This window comes from Lolium perenne, chromosome 6, assembly GCF_019359855.2.
Source record: "Lolium perenne isolate Kyuss_39 chromosome 6, Kyuss_2.0, whole genome shotgun sequence".
Lineage (NCBI taxonomy): Eukaryota > Viridiplantae > Streptophyta > Magnoliopsida > Poales > Poaceae > Lolium > Lolium perenne.
Window position 1 is genome coordinate 153,952,158 of NC_067249.2, and position 21,043 is coordinate 153,973,200.

General features: G+C 45.1%; 3 protein-coding genes and 1 long non-coding RNA gene across 5 annotated transcripts; 3 read left to right on the forward strand and 1 right to left on the reverse strand.

Moving 5' to 3' along the window:
• The first annotated feature begins 196 nt into the window (after positions 1–196).
• LOC127309498 (uncharacterized) lies at positions 197–3,239 on the forward strand. Its single transcript, XR_007857182.2, has 3 exons — positions 197–877; positions 970–1,165; positions 1,308–3,239. It is a non-coding gene; the product is annotated as an uncharacterized lncRNA (long non-coding RNA).
• A 4,377-nt stretch (positions 3,240–7,616) lies between these two features.
• Positions 7,617–13,624, forward strand: LOC127307168 (protein FAR1-RELATED SEQUENCE 6). 2 transcript variants are annotated; one of them, XM_051337875.1, is made up of 8 exons: positions 7,617–7,958; positions 8,081–8,217; positions 8,311–10,440; positions 10,541–10,657; positions 10,740–10,850; positions 11,119–11,175; positions 11,584–11,664; positions 13,256–13,624. In XM_051337875.1, exons 2-7 carry the CDS (start codon positions 8,101–8,103, stop codon positions 11,623–11,625), a joined length of 2,574 nt encoding a protein of 857 aa, XP_051193835.1. In that variant the 5' UTR covers positions 7,617–7,958; positions 8,081–8,100; the 3' UTR covers positions 11,626–11,664; positions 13,256–13,624. The 2 variants fall into 2 exon arrangements, with proteins under 2 accessions (XP_051193835.1, XP_051193836.1); XM_051337876.1 differs by having other exon boundaries at positions 10,544–10,657.
• Positions 13,625–13,743: 119 nt separating this feature from the next.
• Positions 13,744–15,167, reverse strand: LOC127307169 (putative E3 ubiquitin-protein ligase SINA-like 9). Its single transcript, XM_051337877.2, has 3 exons — positions 15,050–15,167; positions 14,716–14,960; positions 13,744–14,598 (listed from the first exon to the last, which is right to left on the reverse strand). The coding sequence occupies exons 2-3, from the start codon at positions 14,944–14,946 to the stop codon at positions 13,900–13,902; spliced, it is 930 nt and encodes a 309-aa protein (XP_051193837.1). The 5' UTR covers positions 14,947–14,960; positions 15,050–15,167; the 3' UTR covers positions 13,744–13,899.
• Positions 15,168–19,750: 4,583 nt separating this feature from the next.
• On the forward strand, positions 19,751–20,809 carry LOC127310288 (putative cyclin-F2-1). The gene has a single exon (XM_051340972.1). It carries the CDS (start codon positions 19,751–19,753, stop codon positions 20,807–20,809), a length of 1,059 nt encoding a protein of 352 aa, XP_051196932.1.
• The last annotated feature ends 234 nt before the right edge of the window (positions 20,810–21,043 follow it).

Sequence of the window (21,043 nt, forward strand, 5' to 3'; positions counted from 1 at the left end):
TAGTTCAGATGGTGGTGGGTCATCGTTTCCGTGACGACTCTTCTATCCATGGTCAAAGCGGTGCTGGTTTGCATGCCCACGTGTCCACTTTCTGTCTATTTGTCTCCCTACACCTAACTCTCCCGAATCTTCTCCTCTCTTCCCAAAAATTTCAATCGTCACCTTCCCCAGCCGTGGTGTCGTGCTAGAAGATTGGAACCCTAGGGCTGCCTCGCCTGCCGGCGTCCCTGGGCCGCTGGCCCACCTCCGACCTCTCCCGCTCGACGGCGGTATGGTTCGTCAAGACTCGGCTGTCTCAGCTCCGACAATCGGCATGGCCACGTGCGGCTACTACACCTCATGGTGTGCCGCCGCTGGGACATGGAGGAGGCCGCCCTGCTGCTCTCCCACCATTGAACAAGGAGAAGGTCGTCGGAGCAAGACGAGATCCCAGCAGCTTCCGCGCACGGTAGGCTTGCAGGAGACACCGAGGAGCAGACATGTTTCTTCCATTCGCAGGCAAGGGGTTCGAGGCAGAGATGCCACCGGCTGCAGTCACGTGCGTCGCCGGCCGGAATCCAGCCGCCGCCGACCAGAATCTTGCAACCACTGCCCGGAAACCAGCCGCTGCCACCTGGAATCGGGCCGCCTCAGCCTGGATTCGCCCTTCCCCAGACCTCTAGACTTTAGATCTGCCGCCGCCGTCGCCCTTTCTCCTGTCTTACCTCCTATCCTACTACCCAGCTGTGCTGCCGCCTCCTTTTCTAAGTTGATTTCTTTGTTGCAGCGATCGAGGAGGGTGATTGCATCGACAAGGCTGCTTGCTCAGTTAGGCTCCGTTCCACCACGTTTTCCATCAGCGACGACTTCGTTCCGGTCATTCTTCAGCCTACATTAGGTATTTTTTACAATTCTTCTAATTGTCGTGATTTTGTGTCCTACTGTGAATTTTTCTGATTTTAGGGTCCTTTTGTGGTTCTTTATTCTAAGATTCCCACCCCAATTTCCCAAGCAATGGCTATCCGTTCTGCTTATGGAGTTTTGGTTGTTGCTGGGCCGCCTGGCCACTTCACCCCATGGTTCTGCCGCCATCATGATGCTACTGTCATCGGCGATTGATGTCTATTTGGTCATTGGTGATCTGTATCTTCTCCGTTAAAAAAAAGAGATCTGCGCCTTCATCCAGGTTACGTGTTAGACCTCTAGGTTGAAGACGTGTTGCTGCTGTTAATTGTCAGATCCAATTTTCCTCCAGATTCCATTGCTTACTTTCAATCTTTACTAATCCATCTGCTGTTCTATAATAGAAAGGTCTTACTTCTGTGCAGATCAGAAAAAGGAAACATGCAGACTTTGTTGGTCAAGGACGTGATCCCCAAATTTTATCAATGCAAAATCCACACATGTATTGGCCCTATCTGCGATAATAGGATATCCAAACACAACAAAACATATACCAGCTGGGCCTTATTGTCGTAGACCATGAGCATGAGGTGATGTTCTGTCCTTCTCAGAATTTAAATTTATGGTTTCTCTTTTTTTTTTTTGATAAATACATTACATTGCCTCGGCTTATTTGTTTCTCCTTGTGTGGACAATGTTTTACCTTTCAATATTGTCAGCAAGTAACTTCCACGAATTCTCATACACTTCTATTTCTACCTTCCTAAATTACACATTACTCAAAGCATTAGTATTCTTTTCTTACAAATTACTTTAGTGCCAATTTTTTTAAAATGATCACCTCCGGCAAGACACAGTTTAGATCTTTGTTATTCTCCACTGTTGTTTTCAGATTTTTCACGTTTATGCCCTGCTCTCTCTCTCTCTCTCTCTCTTATGTCCTAAATTCTTTTGTGTTGCTTATAACCTTTCTTACAAATTAATGAACAAAGCCTCCTTCCTTGTGACAAGCTCTGGAAACCAGAAAAAATGGTACTGCATTTTCTGATGGACTTTCTTATCATCTAGGGGCCATGTCCAAATTGGAAATACTGAAAACTCTTCCTTTTTCGAGACGATACTGCAAACACTATCAAGGGAACCAAGTATGTCCCTTTAATTACCATGGTTGAGATTGCAGAGTGTAGAAAATGTAGATGTATACGAGTGCTGCAGCATACAGAAGCAGATGGTGCTCCTTCCTTACAGCACATGCATTGCTTCTCGCTCCTCTCTCTCTCACACACACACGGTTGGTCGTTCTGCTCCTTTCTCTCTCTGCTGTAGAGAAATCTGTGCATAGAAATTCGTTTGATCATAAAACTACTATGACGCCTAGAAAAGATTATTTGGGGATTCTATTGTAGGTTATCAATGGTGATTTCAGTCTCTCGAAAGGGGCACATGAAGACAGTATCCGGAGGAGAAGTGGATGCAACCAAACATGAGGGTAATCCAAGTCCGAGCATAACATCACCAGTTTTGTGCCCAACACCGGCAACGAGCTCATCATGTTCGACTTCAGTTGTCCCTTACCGTGTCCCGGACAGGCTCTCCACCCCAAGGTATAGAGTGATTCTTACATAAAGTGCTCCTTCCGTATTTTTGATTAGCAGTACATGTCTGACAAGATAGGCAAATGGCATGGTACAACAAGCTATAGATAGAGAGATTACTGACATGGGATGATGGTGCACCCATTTCGATATATACATTATTTTCCAACTTCTTTCCTTTATGCATAAAATAATATTTGTGAGCTGACATTTGACGATGTCAAAGCCTACACGATACTGCATTTTGGTGAACTATGCTGTTTAACAATCTGCAGCGTTAGATTTAGTTTAACTATTTTCACCCTGTTAGAAGCTCAATATTGTGACTGCCAACAAGACCAACTAAACCAGTTGATTTTTTCTGTATTAGACATAGTCTTTCAAGCTAAGGCATCAGGTTATAGTCGTTCAATCGGCTCAGTAGCTCGGTATTGTAACTAACAATCTGACCAACTTTGTTTGTAGACCAGTGATTTTTTCCTGCTAGACATACAATTTCAGGCTAAGGCGTCAAGGTACAGTCGCTTATTTGCATTGGTTAATTATATTAAGATGGAAGATTACGAACTTGATTTTGAATTGTTCAATGGGATCTCCGGTGCCCAACTCTTATCTCCTGTCTATGTAGCTCCTCTGTTTTTCTTGTGCTTCTTCTAGTGTTAGGGTTAACTTTTGGTTTTCCTTTTATGCTCTCTGTGAAGACAATTGTAATCATCTCAATCTTGTATTCTGTTTACTGCTCTTGATGAAATTAGAAAACAGTATTGCTGTCTTCCATCAAACAAAGTGTCTTTATGGTTTATCTGTCATGTTAAATAGTTGAGTCCAGAGTTTCAGACATTGAAGATTGATAAAAGGATAATGAACTACTTAATCTATGAGTTTGTATTAGTGTTCCCCTGTGCCAAATAGTGCAAGTAAAGAATGTTATATTTTTCGATAAAGGATGCTTTATTACTTTTGGGAAAGCAAGTAAAGAATGTTATCTGTAATTTATTTTCCCATTGAAATTATTATCTTCCGCCAGGAAGAGCACCAACCCTTCAACTTATTTATTTTACAAAATGTAAAGGACAGAATATATGAGCATCAGTATGTGATAAAGCAATACACATCAGGTTTTTTTCACATGGTGCTCCCAATCTTTTTGTTATTACTCCAAAGTTGTACTCCAAAGCCGCGCAAGATGTGCATTGTCTTATGTATTGTTTTATCACATATTGATCAAGAAGTTTCCAATGTGTATTACCAACTGCCGTGTATTGTCCTGTGTATCTACACTAAAACGAATGTGTAAAAAGTTTCTCTATTTCCTGTTTTAACGCTACTTTCCATTGTTAGTAAGAGTGTGTATGACACAACACTCACGCTTGGGCTCATATAAATGAAATTGCTTTTCAATGTTGTAAACTCTACACAGCTTGGAGCACATACGGTTGCCTAGGCATATAGATTGTGAGCAACAAAACTGCAGTGCTCTAAATACTCTGAGAGCAATGGCCCTCATTTTCCCCTCTCTCCCCTCTCTAGCTGCTACAGGGTTTGAGAGTCCACCGTCTGCGGCCGGGCCGCTCCAGGGCCTCCTCCGCCGGATTAGCCGGCCAGAGATGGTCATGGGTGGGCGCCGGAGTAGCTAGGCTTAGGTGTAGGTGTAGATCTGGTAGTTTTTCTCGGTTTACCCCTGTGGAGTATGGCGCTATGCCCTTGGGGGCTAGGCCACGACGGAGCTCGAGCTGCTCCCGGTGGCTGATGGTGGTGGGTTTGCTCTCTGTGGCGCTCCGATGGAGGGAGCCGGAGGCAGAGGGCGGCAGAGCTTCCTCACCCCCTTCAATAAATCTCGACGGCTTCTCCCACGATCTGGACGGATCTAGCCTGGATCCTCTTCTTCTTCGCCACCATGGAGGTGGAATCGAAGGTGAGGCTCCTGGTGACGCCATTCTTGGCAGATCGCCGGAGAGGCATCCCGGAGCAAGTGATCTTCTTCGAGCGCAACACATGGCGACCGAGCTTGTCGCCGTGATCCTCGGCCAGCATGGTGGCCCTTCTTCAACCTCCAGATCGGAGGCCCTCCAATTCATCTACTGGAGCTCGACGCCTCCAAAGGACCAAGTGGTGCGTCCCCGGCCTTCTGGTGGTTTCCAGTGGCGGAATCTTCTCGCCGGCATGGAGTATTCGAGCATGCAGCTCCTTGAGCTCAGCGGTGACGCCTGGAGTTCGCCGGCGAAGGGTGGCAGAGGCACTGTCCTCGATTGCTTTTTCTCATATAATTTCAGGGTGCTTTCTGTAAAGTGCGAGGTCCTTATTTCAAATTATAGGTTTATTAGGGCAAGAGATGACATAGGACTTCGCTGTAAAATGTACCTGCCACGGATGTTTCAATGAATTGCTCCTCTGGGGTCTGTGACCCCACCTTGTGTTCAAAAAAAAAAATACTCTGAGAGCAAGATACTCAGGTTTTAAAAAGTAATCTACTGTTAGATCTAAATCTCTTGGGTCTATATTATTTGTCCTACCTTCTTTGTGGTACCCACTGTTCAGGTAGGTTCCCATGTGTATGGGCCATATTCAGGTGATTAATGAGCTAAAGTTGAATGGATATATTCAGGGGACTAATGGACCATATGCAAGGCGCTAATCGGACACTACCATACCACCGTGAGTATGGCCCATATCCAGTTCGGGCCCCAGGTGTCATATGTCCGCCCTAGTGATACGTTGTCCTACTAATTACAATCACGATCCATATGTACGGAAATAGAAACAAAAATCAATTAGTGACTATCGCACTTTATGTTTTTCTAATACTATCAAAATTTTAGATATATTTAAATATATTTCAATTTAGATAAAGTTCAAACATACATTATAGGAAGGAAGGGAGTAATATAACAGAATGTTCATTTTGATGTACCGTTCCATGCGTTTGAAACAAAATCGAAATTAGACAGAAAAACAGTAGTAGTAGTAGTAAAAAAAATCTGGTGGATCGTCGAGCCAAATAATGGACTGAGATCCAACCACCTTACTAGCTAAAGTATGAGCTACCTTATTACTTTCCCTTGGACAGTGATTAAAAATAACATGGGAAAAACCTCTAGAAAGAAAAGATCATTCTTCATAAATTGTTGCAGCCGCACCAAGTGAATTTCCATCGTCTTGTTTTATCTCGATCACATTCATACAGTCGCAGTTGATAACCAGTCTGGTGCATCCAACCTCCCCAACAAGGTGGAGGCCATCTCTTAGTGCGTGATCTTCAGCAGTCACTGCATCTGAAATCGAAGCGATAGAGCAGCAGCTTCCCGCTAAAAAAATTACTTGATCGTCTCTTATCACAGCTCCAGTTGCACCTAGAAAAGACTGATCATAGAAGGACGCATCAACATTTGGTTTTGTGTAGCCTTCCTTCGGTTTTTCCCACCCACCCCAGCGAATCCATGGGTGCTTCTAGCATGATCGGGTGTAGTTCAACATAATGGCTCTGATAGACTTAGCCGAATACAGAGGGTTGGAGACGGTCTCCTCGTGAACTATCTTCCTTCTCTACCACCAAATGTACCAACAAGTAGTTGCAATTAACTCTTTGGTATTTACACCTTGAAGGTTTGTAGCTTGGGTGTCTGGTTGTTTCAAAAGAACCTCAAAAACTGTAGATCCAGAACGGTCAAAAGTGGAGGCTTCGTTGATTCGATCTGCCAGACCAAACTTCTCCCAAATTTCAGCTGCTCTTGGACATTGAAAGAACAAATGCAGAGTGTCCTTACAGTAAATCTTGCACACCGGGCATATGCTGCTAGTTATAATATGCCTATTTGCAAGTGTGCAATTACAGGGAATAGTACCATGTAAAAATCTCCAGGAAATTGTTTTCACCCTTCGCTGAGGTTTTTAGTGACCAAACTTTGGACCAAAAAGGATTGATCATCGATGCTCCTTGTCCATGGCTACGCCTCAATTTTCTGCCATGTTGAAAGTTCCACTCAGTATAGTACGCTAATCGAGCATGCCCATTGCTAGAGGAATACTCATGATCGTGTTCACATCAACTGAAAAGAAATGGTTTCTCAGTTTACCTTCATCCCATGATCGTGTATATGGATCAATAAGTTCTGCAACATTAGTGAGCTCAATATTGCCCCTGGGGTAACCACCATCCTGGAAGGACTATCTGGGATCCAAGCATCGTCCCAAATATTAATATCTACTCCATCACCGACACGCCAAATACAACCCTTCTTTAGAGTTTGTATACCGGACCACATACTTTGCCAAGTGTACGAGGAACCTTTCTTTAGGTCAGCATTAAGCAAATCTCCTGACGGATAATATTTGGCTTTTAAAACTCTAGCACATAGTGAATCATGTTCACATATCAGCCTCCAGGCTTGCTTTGCCAACAAGGTTGAATTGAAGCAATGCAGGTCACGAAAACCCATGCCTCCTTTCTTCTTAAGGATGCACATTTTCCACCACGCGTACCTGTTCATGTGTTTCTACTCATCATCATCTCCCCACCAGTATCGGGTAGCATCTGTGAACCTTTTAATTACTTGTTTAGGGAGCTTAAAGACTGATATTGCATATGCAGGGATAGCTTGCGCACTAGCTTTAAGTAGCACCACCTCCTTTCCTCCATAAGAGAGTAGCTTCTCCTTGAAGCCATTTAATCTGTTGCAAATTCTATCAATTAAGTGCATGAAACAATCTGTCTTGTCCACGCTAATTATCGGTGGCAGCCCCAAGTATTTATCAGTGATAGCTTCAGTTAAAATATGTAACTCGGTACAAACTGCTTCCCTAACCTCAGGTGAGGTACAAGGACTAAAGAAGATACTTGATTTTTCTTCACTAACCAAGTGGCCAGAGGAGGCACAATAGTCATGTAGCACTCTTCTTAACGCTGTAGCATTGGACAAATCAGCTCTCATCAAAATCAGGGAGTCATCCGCGAACAAGAGGTGAGATACCGCAAGAGCACCACGGCACACCTTGACTCCAATAATATGTCCAACATTTTCCTCATATTTCAGTAAATTTGCCAGCCCCTTGAGTTTCTTGCAAATGATGTAACTATTTGATGATCAATAAAGTTGCTTGCCATGATGGCTTTCCCTAAAAAACAGTAGTAGTAGTTGCTTGGGACATTCTCTGGCTACCAGGTGGGACCAGTTCGCAGCCCCTTCATCTGCTTCCTCTCCGTTTCCCCATGGTCTCTCGCCGATCCAGAGCAATCCAATCCCCAAAACCCTAACCAGGCCTCTCCATGAGTCCCTCCTAGGCCTCGCTTCCCCCGACTCTCCCCAGCCGGCCACTCACTGGCTTATCCCCTCCGCCGAGCCACCGACGCCGAACGCCGGCCTCCCACCCCTCGCTGTCGGCCGCGACGGCACTCCCTTTCCAGAACGGCGGCGTGTAGAGGTCCGGTCACTGGCGTTGTTCCCCTCACTGTCACTCCTGGTCTCCCTCTGCCGCCTCCTTAAGGTAAGGCAAGGCCGGTTCCCTTGCTATGATGCTATCGCCACAGGCCCACAGCAATTTCCGATGAGATTCGTTTGGGACGGAGCAATTGGTTGACATTTTGTTTACCCTGTGTGCGTGTTAAGCTCAGCAGAGAGCAAGGAATATGGTAGAGGAGTTGCCGAGGCAGGTGCCAATCGAGAGTGTGGCTGCTAGTGTCGATGGGAACATGCCAGAGGTACCACAGAATGGCGCATTGCCGAGGAATGTTGCAGAATCTCAGGTTACAAGTGTTTGGGGGTTACTTGGAAGTATTCATCTCCTGATGTTTGCTGCTAAGAGAACAATTTTTGTTGCTTCTTTTTTTTCTTGCCAGGTTTTGGGAGGTACCCCTGGGAGGGAGTTGCCGTTGCATCAGGGCAAGGAGGTGATCTTCGTTGATGACAATGATAGCGGCCAGGAAGATGCTGGGAAGGCCAAGGTGGATGAGAACGCTCCGCGTTACGGCCTGAGATTCAAAACTTATGATGACGCACTGGAATACTACAAGCAGTACGCGGCGGATTCTGGCTTTTCGACGATCATTCTCAAGTCATCCTACTTGAAGTCAGGGGTGTGTCGGAGGCTGGTGCTTGGATGCAGTCGGGCTGGGAGAGGGAGAGCAAATGCTTGCTATCTGTCTAGAGAAACAGTAAAGATAAACTGCCCAGCTAGGATCTCGTTGAAGCTAAGGCAAGATAGGTGGCTTCATATTGACGACGCGAAGCTCGATCACAACCATCCGCTCAACCAATCCTCGGAGCCGCTCATGAGCTGTTACACGAAATTGACCGATGCGAAGAATCGGGAAGCTGCTTCATCACGATTAAAAGGACGCAGGAATGTTCCAATACCTGACAAGGTGCAAGGGAACTTTACTGAGATTGGAAGGCTTAAATTCGGGGAAGGAGATGATGAGCACATTCAGAAGTTTTTCGGGACTATGCAGAATAAAAACCCAAACTTCTTCTACTTACTAGATTTGGACAAAAAAGGGCGTCTACGCAACTTGTTTTGGAGTGATGCTAGGTCACAGGCTGCTTATGAATACTTTGGTCAAAGGGAAGTTGTTTACTTTGACACTTCATACTTGACCGAGAAGTATGATTTGCCACTTGTTTTCTTCACGGGGATGAATAATCATGGCCAGTCTGTTCTGTTTGGTACTGGTTTACTTTCAGATCTAAGTGCTGAGAGCTATACTTGGTTATTTAGAGCATTTTTGGCATGTATAAAACATCAATACCCAAACGCAATCATCACTGAGCATTACAATGCTATTCTAGATGCAGCTAGAGAAGTATTTTCCCAAGTTAGACACCGCCTTTGTCTGTATCGCATTATGAGAGATGTGGCAGAGAACCTGAAAACACATGCAGAATTCAAAACAATTAAGAGAGCACTGAAGAAAGTAACATATGGGTCCTTGAAGAAACCAGAGTTTGAAGCTGACTGGAAGAGAATTATTGAGGATCATGGACTTGCAGAAAATCAGTGCCTCAGTTCCTTGTACGAGCATCGGGAATTATGGGCTCCTGCTTATCTGAAAGACCAATTCTGGGTAGGTATGTCAGTTTCACAGCGTGGGGAGTCTGTTGCTTCATACTATGATGGATTTGTGTACCCCAAAACTTCTTTGAAGCAATTTTTCAGTAAATACGAGATGATATTGGAGAGTAAATACAAGAAAGAGTTGCAAGCAGATGAAGAATCCTCCCATAGAACTCCACTGACTGTAACAAAGTTCTACATGGAAGAGCAGTTGGCCAAAGCCTACACAATCAACATGTTCAGGAAATTTCAGGATGAGCTGAAAGCAACAATGTATTGTGATGGCATGCCAAGTAAAGTTGATGGCTCAATTGTTACTTTTGAAGTGAAAGAATGCTCATACATGGAAGATGGAAAGGAGACGGAGAGCAGGACTTGTGAAGTTTATTTTGATAAAGAAGGGCTCACTGTTGTTTGTGAGTGTGGTTTCTATCAGTTCACTGGTATCTTATGTAGACATGCATTGTCTGTGCTAAAGTTGCATGAGATGTTTGAGATTCCGTCAGCATATGTCCTTGATCGTTGGAAAAGAGACTATAAGAAATTGCATGCTTTGGTACATTACCCTAATGAGATGCTCCTTGGTGACACAGTTGAGCGTCATGATTATTTGTTCACACAATGCCGACAGGTGCTCAATTTGGGCTTCATATCTGATAATAGGTACCTTGTTGCTCTGAAGTTACTGAGAGAAGCAGAAAAGGCTCTTCTGGACGAGGGCCAAGCTGCTGGAGAGAGGCAACTGAGGCTTCTCTCATTCGAAGCTGAAACGCCTGAAAATGGACAAGGCCTTTTTGGTCCTGAGTTTTCAGAGGGTGTAAGGAATTCTCTGTCAACAAATGCTAAACGCCGGGGTCGTCCAGCAAAGGAAGTGGCAGACAATTCAGATGCGGCATTACGGTCAAATAAAGAACAGGTTCGTCTTTTTTGAGTTTTGTGGGCATAATGAGCCTCAGACATCATATTTCAGACTGCCATATGAATGCTGCTTTGTTGATTGTTTATGTTCTTCTTAGCAGGATTTTCTGCGATCATCATTTGTGACAGCTGAAGCTAACATGATTCAAGGGACACCGTCAGCTTCCCATCATGAAAGTCCTCACATGGAAGTGCATGCAGGCATTGATTTAATGGTATACAGAACTTTTGTTCTGCTGCTGGCCTGCTGCTATTATTTTCATGTACCTGATAAAATCTTGTTGGAAACTTAAACAGGAAGGAATATCTCCAAACCTGTCATATGGAGCTCCATTTGCAATGGATGTTAATCACCAACATCATCAATTGCCTAATCAACCAAGGATGATGCCGAACAACTTTATGCAGGTTCTTGCTATAAAATTTCGCAGATCTGATAAAATTCCACAATCTTTGTTTGCAACTAGTTAGTTACTCCCTCTGCGTCATAATATAAGATGTTATTACAACCATATATTAGTATATTGGTTATAATAACATATAATTTGGGACAGAGGGAGTTATGTTGTTAACATGAGCTCATAGTTATCAACAGTTGTGCTGATTTATATATTGACCATCCCCCGTGTACTTCGACTTGTGTAATTACCAATTCCTTGTGTTTGAACGATTTCAGGTACAGACAGATCCCCATGCGTTTGAGAATCAGTGGGGTTACAACCCAACAGTGCAGGTCTGTCCACACAAATGGCTATCCCCTTTTTATTGCGACCTCTAAATTATTATTCTACATTTTAAGCTGCATGCCAGCTCACATTTTCTTTTCTACAGTATATGCTTATGTCCCATTCTGATCTGAACTTCATTAACAAATGGACCTTTTGAGAAATTTTTGGATTACAGTTTAGATAAATGCAGATGATATATGATTTTTAATATTATTCTACATTGAGTTCTCTTTCCCATTGTTTTCCAACTTGATATGTTACGAGCTTGAGCAATGTCTATAATTATTGATCTTTGTAGCTATCAACTGTTCTTCTTAAACATTTGGAACAAATAAACTATTCTCCTCCCCTTTTCCCATTTGGCATTTAAAGGCACTTTTATGTAGTAAAATAACTGTATGACTATATTGCAGGATAATTCAATTATAAGAACTCCTACGAGAAGGGTGGGGTAGAACATGTTCTTTGCTCTAATTGTGGCAGTAGAATTTTAGGTATGCTGCCTCTTTGCCTATTTCAAGATTCCCATGTTCTTAGTGTAGGTGTGAACTTTTGATAATGTCTGGACATCTGTTTTTCTTTTTTACTACATCAGTTGACATTCAAGAATTATTCTGTGTTGAAATAGGATCTTATTCCCTTATGCTTTGGAGATTTATGCTCATACTTAATTTACTTTCAGGACTATTATTTCTTATTTACTCTGATATGTACATTTATATTTGTCACCATCCATATATTTTCGTGTATATTGCAATATGTTGCCGTAAATACTAAATCACATGAAGTTCTTGGCATTCCTCTACAGAAGGTCCTCAATATTTTTTTTCTGGCTTGGGATTGAGAACAGAGAGGGAGGGGGTGAGCATCTATGATTTCTGGATCTGATGCATAAAGGATGTGTATTTGGGGTAGAGATGCTTAGAGTTTGTGCATGGACTTTTGATAGCAAACTTTACATATTTGGAGATGCAAGTTCCCCAAGCATAAGTCTGCAGCAGTAGTAGGGGAAGAACCTAAGAATCCGCAAATAATGTAGCAAAGCTAGTTTAGTACAATACCCAGAGGCTAGCTTAGAGTGGTAGACATAGGATTTGGGTATGATCATGGCTGAACTCTAATGGCCAAAACTGCCGTGGTAGCGGTGGTGGCCACATAAACCTCAGTTCAAGCGTGGGCGACAGCATGGTATCACAATATCCAGTGATCATGAACACACTCCCGTTGCGGCCATGCTGATGTGAGAAGATGCATGGGTGCCCGATTACCTGATTGGTGATGGTGATCTTGCAGATTCATAGACCCGTGATGGACTCATGCATGTGCTCACATCAGCTTGGTCGCAATGTCAGTGTTATCCCTAGACCCTAGTCACTCTGGATCAAAGGCCCGGGCTGGGCATTTTGAATTTCCAAGAAATTACTAGTAAAGGGCACTTATACTACCTAGGTCAAGCTCAGAGCTATAACCGAGGTTGCCCAAGGCCTAGTTCCGCCCCTGCTAGCATACAACAAACACCATATTGATTTACAGTAACAAACTTTTGACACAAGTTCTCCAATCATTAATCAATAAAAGTAGGGAAAGTACTAGAGAAGCAGCACGCTGTAAGTGATTTGCAGTACACGGATGCTAGCGTACAACAGACACGATATGGTTTTGACTTTTGAACCAGCATGTGGTTATTACACTGTTTTTATTTTCGTGCAGAAGATTTACTTCAAGTCTTGTGAGCTGTGACATATATAAATCTAATTGGATGTTGCACATTAATTCAATTAGAGCTACGCATTGACTGGTTTAGTAACAGTATTTTTTAAACCGAAAATAGTTTGGTAAACAATACCCAGATTTTCAATACGCATCACAGTTTTGCATAAAACAGTTCATCTGTAACCGATGATAGATTTTAAAAAACTGCTGGTAGTGTTTTTCTTTTCTTTTCTTATTTAGGACAATTTGAATTTTAGAGGCTTGCAATCTTGCCTAGTAAGTAAAGCTTGTCATATACTAAATCTTGTGTCTTGACTGCGCATTTGTGTCTCTGCTGGCCATTTGTCATCAACTTCCCAATGTAAATTTCAGGTACTACGACCTCACCGCAGCTTGTAATTACTGCCTGGACTAACCTGGTGACACCGATTTGGTAGTACTCTACAAAGGCGCATTTGATAACTCGGCGGAGGAATCCAATGGAAAACACAATTTTTTTGTAACGTCCTGTTAACTGCTGCTGCTTGTCTGCCCGGTGGATTTTGGCTTTAAGTTGTACATAGTGTTAGTCCATGTGTTTAGCCGTTTGTTGCTGCTGTCTAGTGGATTACTGATGCCCCAGTGTCACCTGAAAGCTCGTTGGTCATAAGTTTTCTCAACACGGGGCTTTGACATGAGGAGCCCGCTGTAACTTCTGTATTGTGGTGGTAGATTAAAAATGAAGACTGTTTTAACCAGTGATGTTGACAGTTGCCACAGTACTTCCGTTTAGAGTGCAAACCTCAGTTCTTCAAGTGGAACATGGCAGCTTACAAATGCTGCTACTATCTTGACAGAGTCGGGCAACACATTTGTAGGAATAACTCAGCACCCAGAATCACACAATCTAATAAATTAATACAGTAACATGTTTGGAGTGATACAAGTAGCATGCAACGATGCGTTCATGTGTGATTAGAAGTACTTGAACATTTCTTGACAACCAAAGTAAACCTCGTCGTAGGGGGGCACGCTTGTTAAGGCACGCGTGAGGGCTTGTCGATGCGAACGCGGAGGAGCATCTCCTTGGACGCTCCAGCTCCATGCAGCATGACCGGCGGCACATCCAGGAACATCACCTCCTCCATGGCGACCTGGCCTGGCGCCGCGCTGCTCGTGACCGTCGAGTCCATGAGGAGGGAATTCTCCTTGCCGGTCGCGACATCCGGCGGCGCATCCGCCCAGAGCTTGCACGTGTACGGCGGCCCCGCCGCCTCGTTCGCCCTCACGCATACAAGCGAGACCGACCTAGAGACCAGGCCGGACAGGAGGAACACGCGGCCGTCGCCCTCCTCGACGAGCAGCACCCGCGGCGGCTCGGAGACCGGCACGCGGAGCCTGAGGACCTTGCCATAACGGATGCTGCGCACGGGCCAGGAGTGAGCGCCGATGAGGTGGCCGAGGAGCGCGGCGGGCGGGCCGGCGAAGACGCAGCCAGGCTCCGTGCAGGAGCAGGGCGCGTACGGGCACACGCTCTGGTGGCTCCCGAGGTCGTGGTAGGCGAGGTAGCTGGGGCAGCCGTGCCGGTCGTAGGGGCACGGGGCCCTGGCCGCGCGGACGACGGCGTCCATCGCGACGCAGCGGCCGTAGACTCCGCCGTGGTCGCAGGCGTGGCACCGGTTGCCGGGGAGCTTGCCGTGGCAGCTCGCGCAGGCGACGTGCCCCTCGGCATTGCACTGCGCAAGTCGAATCAACAAAAGCGCGCCAGTGTAATTAACAACAGCAGCTAGGTGAATGCATGCAACAAATCGGCGATCGAGTCGGTCGAGTGTTGAGGATAGGTATGAATTTACCTGGAAGACCGGAGGCTTCAGGGGAAGGGCGCAGACGGGGCACTGGAGCAGGGTTATGTCGAAGTTGATGGTGATGTCCACCCTCGACCTCGAGGCGCCGCCAGCTTCCGCCGCCACGATTGCCCGACCACCTCCTCCTCCGTTTGTTTCTTCAGCTCCTACTTTTTGCTTCACTCTGCCGTTGGGTAGCTCTATCTTCGGCTTCTTGCCCCTCTGATCACCGCTCTCCATTTCCGTCGGTCGATCTAGGCAACAATAACCAGTATGTTAGTGCGTCGGTGGAACAGGAAACAACAACACATACACACAAGCCAAGATGCACAAGTGCGCTTACAGAGCAAGGAAGGATGATGGGCGGCGGGCAGAGGCTCCAGGAGCGAAGGCAGAGACGACGAAGTGTAGTGTACTCAACACCCTTTGAGTTTATATTGCTAGCTGCTAACCACAGCACACCCACCTCACGCTGCATGTTAAGTGAACACCCACAGATGGAACGATATAACGGGGCACAGGCAGCAAGGCCAGACCAACGTGGCCGGGGCAGCGAATCGAATACAGACAACAACGAGCCGGCTGCCTACCGACAACTTCAGGGGGTCTTTCTTTCCCTTCTTGTGTGACGAGGTCACTCTCTTACTCGTTGTTCACCTTCGCCTTGCGGACCCCATCCCTTTCGGTTATTTCAAATACAAAAAAAGCTAAGCTTATATTGCTAAACATCCTTTGAGTTTATATTGCCATCTCGCGCTGCAAGTTAAGTGAACACCCATGCTGCTCATCCGGAAGAAAAAATCGTTCCTCCCGCCAGCGCCCAGCAACGCCGGTGGCCTTGTGCCTTTGGAGGCGTGGCAGATCGCGGTCTCCCGCAGATGAAAAGGTTTTAATTTTTTTGTTTGGTGAAGCGGCTGCTACATCCTGAATCAGAATAAGGTTCTTTCTTCGTTATCCTCGCTTCGGTGGTGCGTCTAGCATCGGTGGAGGGCGCATGGAGTCGTGTGTCCAGTGGATCTCCTAGGACCCGGTTGATTTTCGTGTTCGCTGTTGTGGTTTCAGGCCAGTTTCTTCCAATCTACGGTTCTCATAATTGGTGATGGTTGTTGTTCTGGTGCGCTGGTCTTTTGGGGCTTTAGCATGCCAACTTCTCATTTGTCTACTACAATAAGCTCTTCGGTGGTGGAGGGGTGAGGATGGCAATGCGACTTCGGCCCGTGATAGTGTCTATAGTCGGCCCTAAGTGGTCAAATGATTTATTTGTAACTTTATTATTTTTAGACATTTATATATTGTTGTTGCAGATTATTAATAGATAGGTGAAATTTTCGAAAAAAATGTGAACACCAGGGTGAACACCCACATCAAGTGTTGTGTTTGTGTCCAATATTAGTGTACGAGTTAGGTCACAGGCAAAAAGGCCATACCAACGTGGCCGGGGCAGCCAATCGAATACAGACCACAACAAGCCGGCTGCCTACCGACAACTCCTGGGGGTCTTTCTTTCCCTTCTTCTGTCACAAGGTCACTCTCTTACTCCTCGTTCACCTTCGCCTTGTGAACCCCTCATCCCTTTCGGTTATTTCAAACACACACAAAACTTTGATCTCTTTTACTATTTTCGTGTGCATAAATGATTGCCGTTCATCTTATGACGTTATGTGCCAGACCATGAGACAAGGATGCAAAATGAGCGTTTTCGCTCTTGGTATTCCTACAATCCTACTCCTCCGGATGGTCCCGAGATGACTCCCGTTCCTTATGAGAACTATGAGATGCCACACATTGGTGATTTCACGCCCTATAGTTACGATATGCCTCCGTTTATTGCTCAAGGTGGTTTTTCCAATGTTCAACAAGGTTCAGGAAATGGTGAAGATGAGATCGCGAAGGATGAAGATGTGGACAACAACACACCTTCAGATGATGATGATATCTACTAGTTGGGTTGCGCTAGCATTGTTTACTCTTTATTTCTTTTTGATGTTTCGATGCTAAAGAGGGAGAAGAGAGTAGAGTTCTATTTGTATTACGGGTTCCTTGTCGGGATTCTAGGGTGGTTCACCGTTATCACAAGCCTTGCAAATTTATTGGTCCTTACTGGCTTGTGTAACTATTGGCTATTTCATTTGTTGACCCATTTACTTTTTTTCGTGTGATGGACAAGTATCCTATGCTTATGTGAACTCATGTATGTCTATGCATGTTGCTTATGTTTATTTATATCTAGATATTCATGTGATATATCTTTTCCATATCTTGCATGTTTCCTAAAGATACTGGGGGAACTTCTCATACTATATGGTGTCATTCTCTCTGTGTGTGGTGGTGGTGGTGGTGGTGGGGGGGGGGGGGGGGGGGGGTCTACTTATATATCTTAATGGGAAACCCCATTTGCGCATATCATATGGTTTGTCATTTTTAACCAAACAAAAGGAAGATTGTAAGGGTATTTTATCCTTCAAAATTATTTTAGCTAAAGATGACAAGGTAGGTGGACTAATGTTATCTACAAGTCAAATGTAAATGTTTTAGTACTACATCGATGATAGTTGATGGCTGAAGACACCCCCACCCCCATTTCATAAAGAAGAAAAGTGTTGTAGTTTTGTTTATATTACATTGATATTTTATTTGAGCCAATAGGAAACACCACCCTATTAAAAGGGGTGATCTTGATAAATTTAATGGGGATGTTTTCTAGATCCATATACACATCCTACCACCAAACATTCCATCACACAAAAGGAGAGGATAAATAGTTCTTTGGACACATATTGTTTGGAGCAGTTCTAGCGGTGTCTCACACTCTGTATGGTTCCTACAACGATCACCCCAGTTTGCACCAACACCAGTTCCGATTCACCGCACGATTCCGGTGCAGACTGAGTGACTCGGTCTGTGAACTAGTGTATCGGCTTAAAACAATCAACCATTCACCACCATTGTTTAGGGTGTACTGGCTATCACACTAGACCATTTGGTCTGGTAGTCGGTTTCACCGACTTAAGTGTTTCTCCTTAGACTATATAAGGCATGTATTCTTCCTTGAAGGGTTAGGTCAACCATTCACATATCATATATTGAATCTCTCTCTCTCACGACCATTGTTAAAATACCAATGCATGAGGATCTCTCATTTACCCATACCAAGTACAAATTCCTTTTTTTTGGAAAAGATAGAGGAGGTCCCGATCTACAATACACCAATACATACATCATTTCTCCTTGAGCCCATCGAGCTAGCCTTTAAATTTTTGGTTCGTGAGAAACCCTACGTGTATAGGGTCGCCCAGAAGTATTTGACTTGTGTATTTGCTCCATGGAAAGTTTGTAAGGGTTTGGAGGCCACCTAAATGCCTAACACTAGTGATTGAGCTCTAACTTCATGGAGGAGGCTCTAGGAGAAGAAGGTGACCTTTTGTGGAGCTTGGGAATTCTTCGTGGAATCCCACACACCTCCCCAACGGTCATGTAGCCCCCTCCCCCCAAGGAGCGAACATTAGGTTATATATTTGTCTCCAGCGTGCCTCAATTATTTCTATCCGAGCTTTGTACTAGTGTTGTTTAATTTATGATAATTTGTGCTTCAAGTACTCCTATCATCATATAAGTTGCCCACTTAGTTTCCATTAGGCTATTTTATTTATCCGCAAAGTCTAAAATTGCTAAAGGATTAATTTTTTTTTCCGAACCTATTCACCATGTCCCATAGGTTACCAACTATGTCCTTTCATTTTAGTGGTTAAGATATTTTTGTGTGGTTTAGGGGGCTCTTAGTTTAGGTAAACACTAGCCTTCTTGTTTGCTTCCACATGGTATTTGCTCTATATTTTTTTATGGCGGTATACATTTATGTATTTTATTTGGGGACTCTATATCCATTTCCGCTTCCACTATGAAAAAAAACAAGGTAGCACTCAGTTACGTATGTTGCCGCTCCGTTTTCATCCGTATTTACAATGAAATCTCACCCGGTTAGCCTTGGACATAAGATGAGCCCAACCTGAGGTGCATTGTCTAATAGAACAACCACATCCTTGGTGGATTTCTTGGTTACCTATGAAATACGATTTCATTTTTCTTTTAAAAATCCACACAATCATCAACCGCTAAAAGGCATAGACACTTCATATTTATAATGGAAAAAAGTCCGTTGTTCATACTTCATGTATCGGCAGATTCAGATCATCTAAAACACAGAATACTCATATATACTCATTGTAACCGTTTTCTATCATCATACTACTCTAGATTTGTTTTTGGATGTAGAAGTGATTAATCTCACGTGTGGCAGCTTACTTGGCACTCCCAACAATAACATCATGCATGGTCCGAAGAATTCAGAGATTAAGATATCTGGGTTTTTGGGTTGATAGGGCATGTAATTAATCTAAATCCTGTAAATAGCCGAGGCACAAAAACTAAAGTCATATTTTCCTAGATGCTCGCTACCTTACGAATTCCTATAAGTATATGAACTATCATGCTTTCATCTTGCTGTGTGCACTTTATCAGGTTTCTTTGTACTGCCCTTTATTAGTGTTAATATATCCATTGACCTTTCAAAAAAAAAGCAAAAAATAAATCTCGGAAATTCGGAATCATCTCGTAACATATTTCATTCATCAAGGAATTCAGTAAACAATAGTCGGACGCACGTGTTTCAGTCTCGGTCTTAATATCCCATTGGTGTATTATACGTCATTACAATTGGCGAGCTTCCGGCCCGTATGTATTCATTCCACTTAGCGCGTTTATTCAAATTTTGATCGAAATCGGAAATCTTACTTATGGCAAGGAACAGTGCGTAGTTTCCACGGCTCCAATCTGAATCCTACACTAGCGATTAAACCCACTATTACTAGACAGATGGCGATACGATTGGTTTCCAATTCTGGAGCAACCCAGCTAGCGATGGAGCCATGGATAACAATTACAAATAGGCAGGACTCGATCCCTTCTTCCTCACATATACCAGACCATTTCCCCTAGCTCAAAGCGCCGATCGAGACTCTCTATATCTGCCCATCTCGATCAGGCGATGGCTTTTCGTGGATCCTTTGAGCTTCTTCCGGGCCCTCCTCCCTCCGCCTTCTTCTCAGGCCGCGGTGACCAGAGGACGGCGGAGTTCGACGACGCCTACCTCCGGGCCATCGGTAAGCTTCCACCTGTCCGCTTCGCTTCCACCCCCGCCCACCACGCCGCCGCACTCCACGACTCCATCGAGCTCCCGGCGACGTGCGAGCTGTACGCTGCCGCATTGGACTTCAGCGCCCACCTTTCATACCCGGCCGTCGAGGTCACCGACTTCGAGAGCTCGACGCGGCTGTCCGACTACGACGCCGACATCGACGTCAACCTCCGGAAGATGGAGCTGGACGTCAACCAGCGGCCCTCGCCAGGCTACCTGGATACGCTGCTGGGAGATCTCAAGAGCCAGTCCACTCGCGCCCGCCTCATCTTCTGGATGGAGGACGTCGCCCATCACTTCCGCTTGGCCGCCGGGACGCTTCAACGCGCCGTCTCCTACGTCGACCGCGTCCTGTCCGAGCGGACCCTGTGGCTGACTGACACGGAGATGGAGTATGCGCTCCATCTTCTGGGCGCCACGGCCGTCTACACCGCCGCCAAATACGAGGAGCACTGCACAATATCCAAGGTGAACGCCGCGGGCATCGCCAAAAGCTGTGGGTTCGCCACCGGCTTGGAGGTGATCGACATGGAGTTCGACATGGTGGCGGCGCTGGGGTACGATCTCAGCGGACCCACGGCTTATACCTTCGTGCACCACTTCACTAGGCACGACAAAGGAGGAGAGCAAGACTTGGAGGTTCAGCGGTTGGCACATCTCTTCGCCAAACAGTCGACCCTCGACTACAGATGGGTGCGTCACCCGCCGTCCGCCCTGGCGGCGTCGGCGGTCTTCCTCGCCAAGCTGATCCTGAACCCGGTGGCCAGCCAGGTGCCGCAGTGGAACGCAGACTTCGAGGAGCTGACGGGGTACAAGCCCACGGATCTCACCCTCGAAATTCAGACGATGCACAGGATGAATCCCGATCCTCGCTTCCGTGCGTTGCCAGCGTTCTTGCACGACGAGTAGGAATTCAAATGAAAGATTCTAGGGCTAGAGAGGCACTTGAATCTGTAGTTGAAAAATAATGTTGAAATCTACATGTTTGAGTAGTACTTGCAATGTAATGGAATTCGATTTTTTCATACTTCCTATGAATTTCTCTATGCATGCATGTGGATGTGTGTGTTTCATTGTGCCATCAGTTCTTCCTAGTCGCTCCCTAAGTTTGTTGATGTGTTTGCCTTTTCCGAGTATCACTAC

Excerpts from the sequence above, each read along its gene's own strand:
- LOC127307168 (XM_051337875.1), top strand. The coding sequence starts at position 8,101 with ATGGTAGAGGAGTTGCCGAGGCAGGTGCCAATCGAGAGTGTGGCTGCT. Across the intron at positions 10,851-11,118 it reads TGCCGAACAACTTTATGCAG|GTACAGACAGATCCCCATGC; the intron begins GTTCTTGCTATA and ends GAACGATTTCAG. Across the intron at positions 11,176-11,583 it reads GTTACAACCCAACAGTGCAG|GATAATTCAATTATAAGAAC; the intron begins GTCTGTCCACAC and ends ACTATATTGCAG.
- LOC127307169 (XM_051337877.2), bottom strand. The coding sequence starts at position 14,946 with ATGGAGAGCGGTGATCAGAGGGGCAAGAAGCCGAAGATAGAGCTACCC. Across the intron at positions 14,599-14,715 it reads TGAAGCCTCCGGTCTTCCAG|TGCAATGCCGAGGGGCACGT; the intron begins GTAAATTCATAC and ends CGACTTGCGCAG.
- LOC127310288 (XM_051340972.1), top strand. The coding sequence starts at position 19,751 with ATGGCTTTTCGTGGATCCTTTGAGCTTCTTCCGGGCCCTCCTCCCTCC.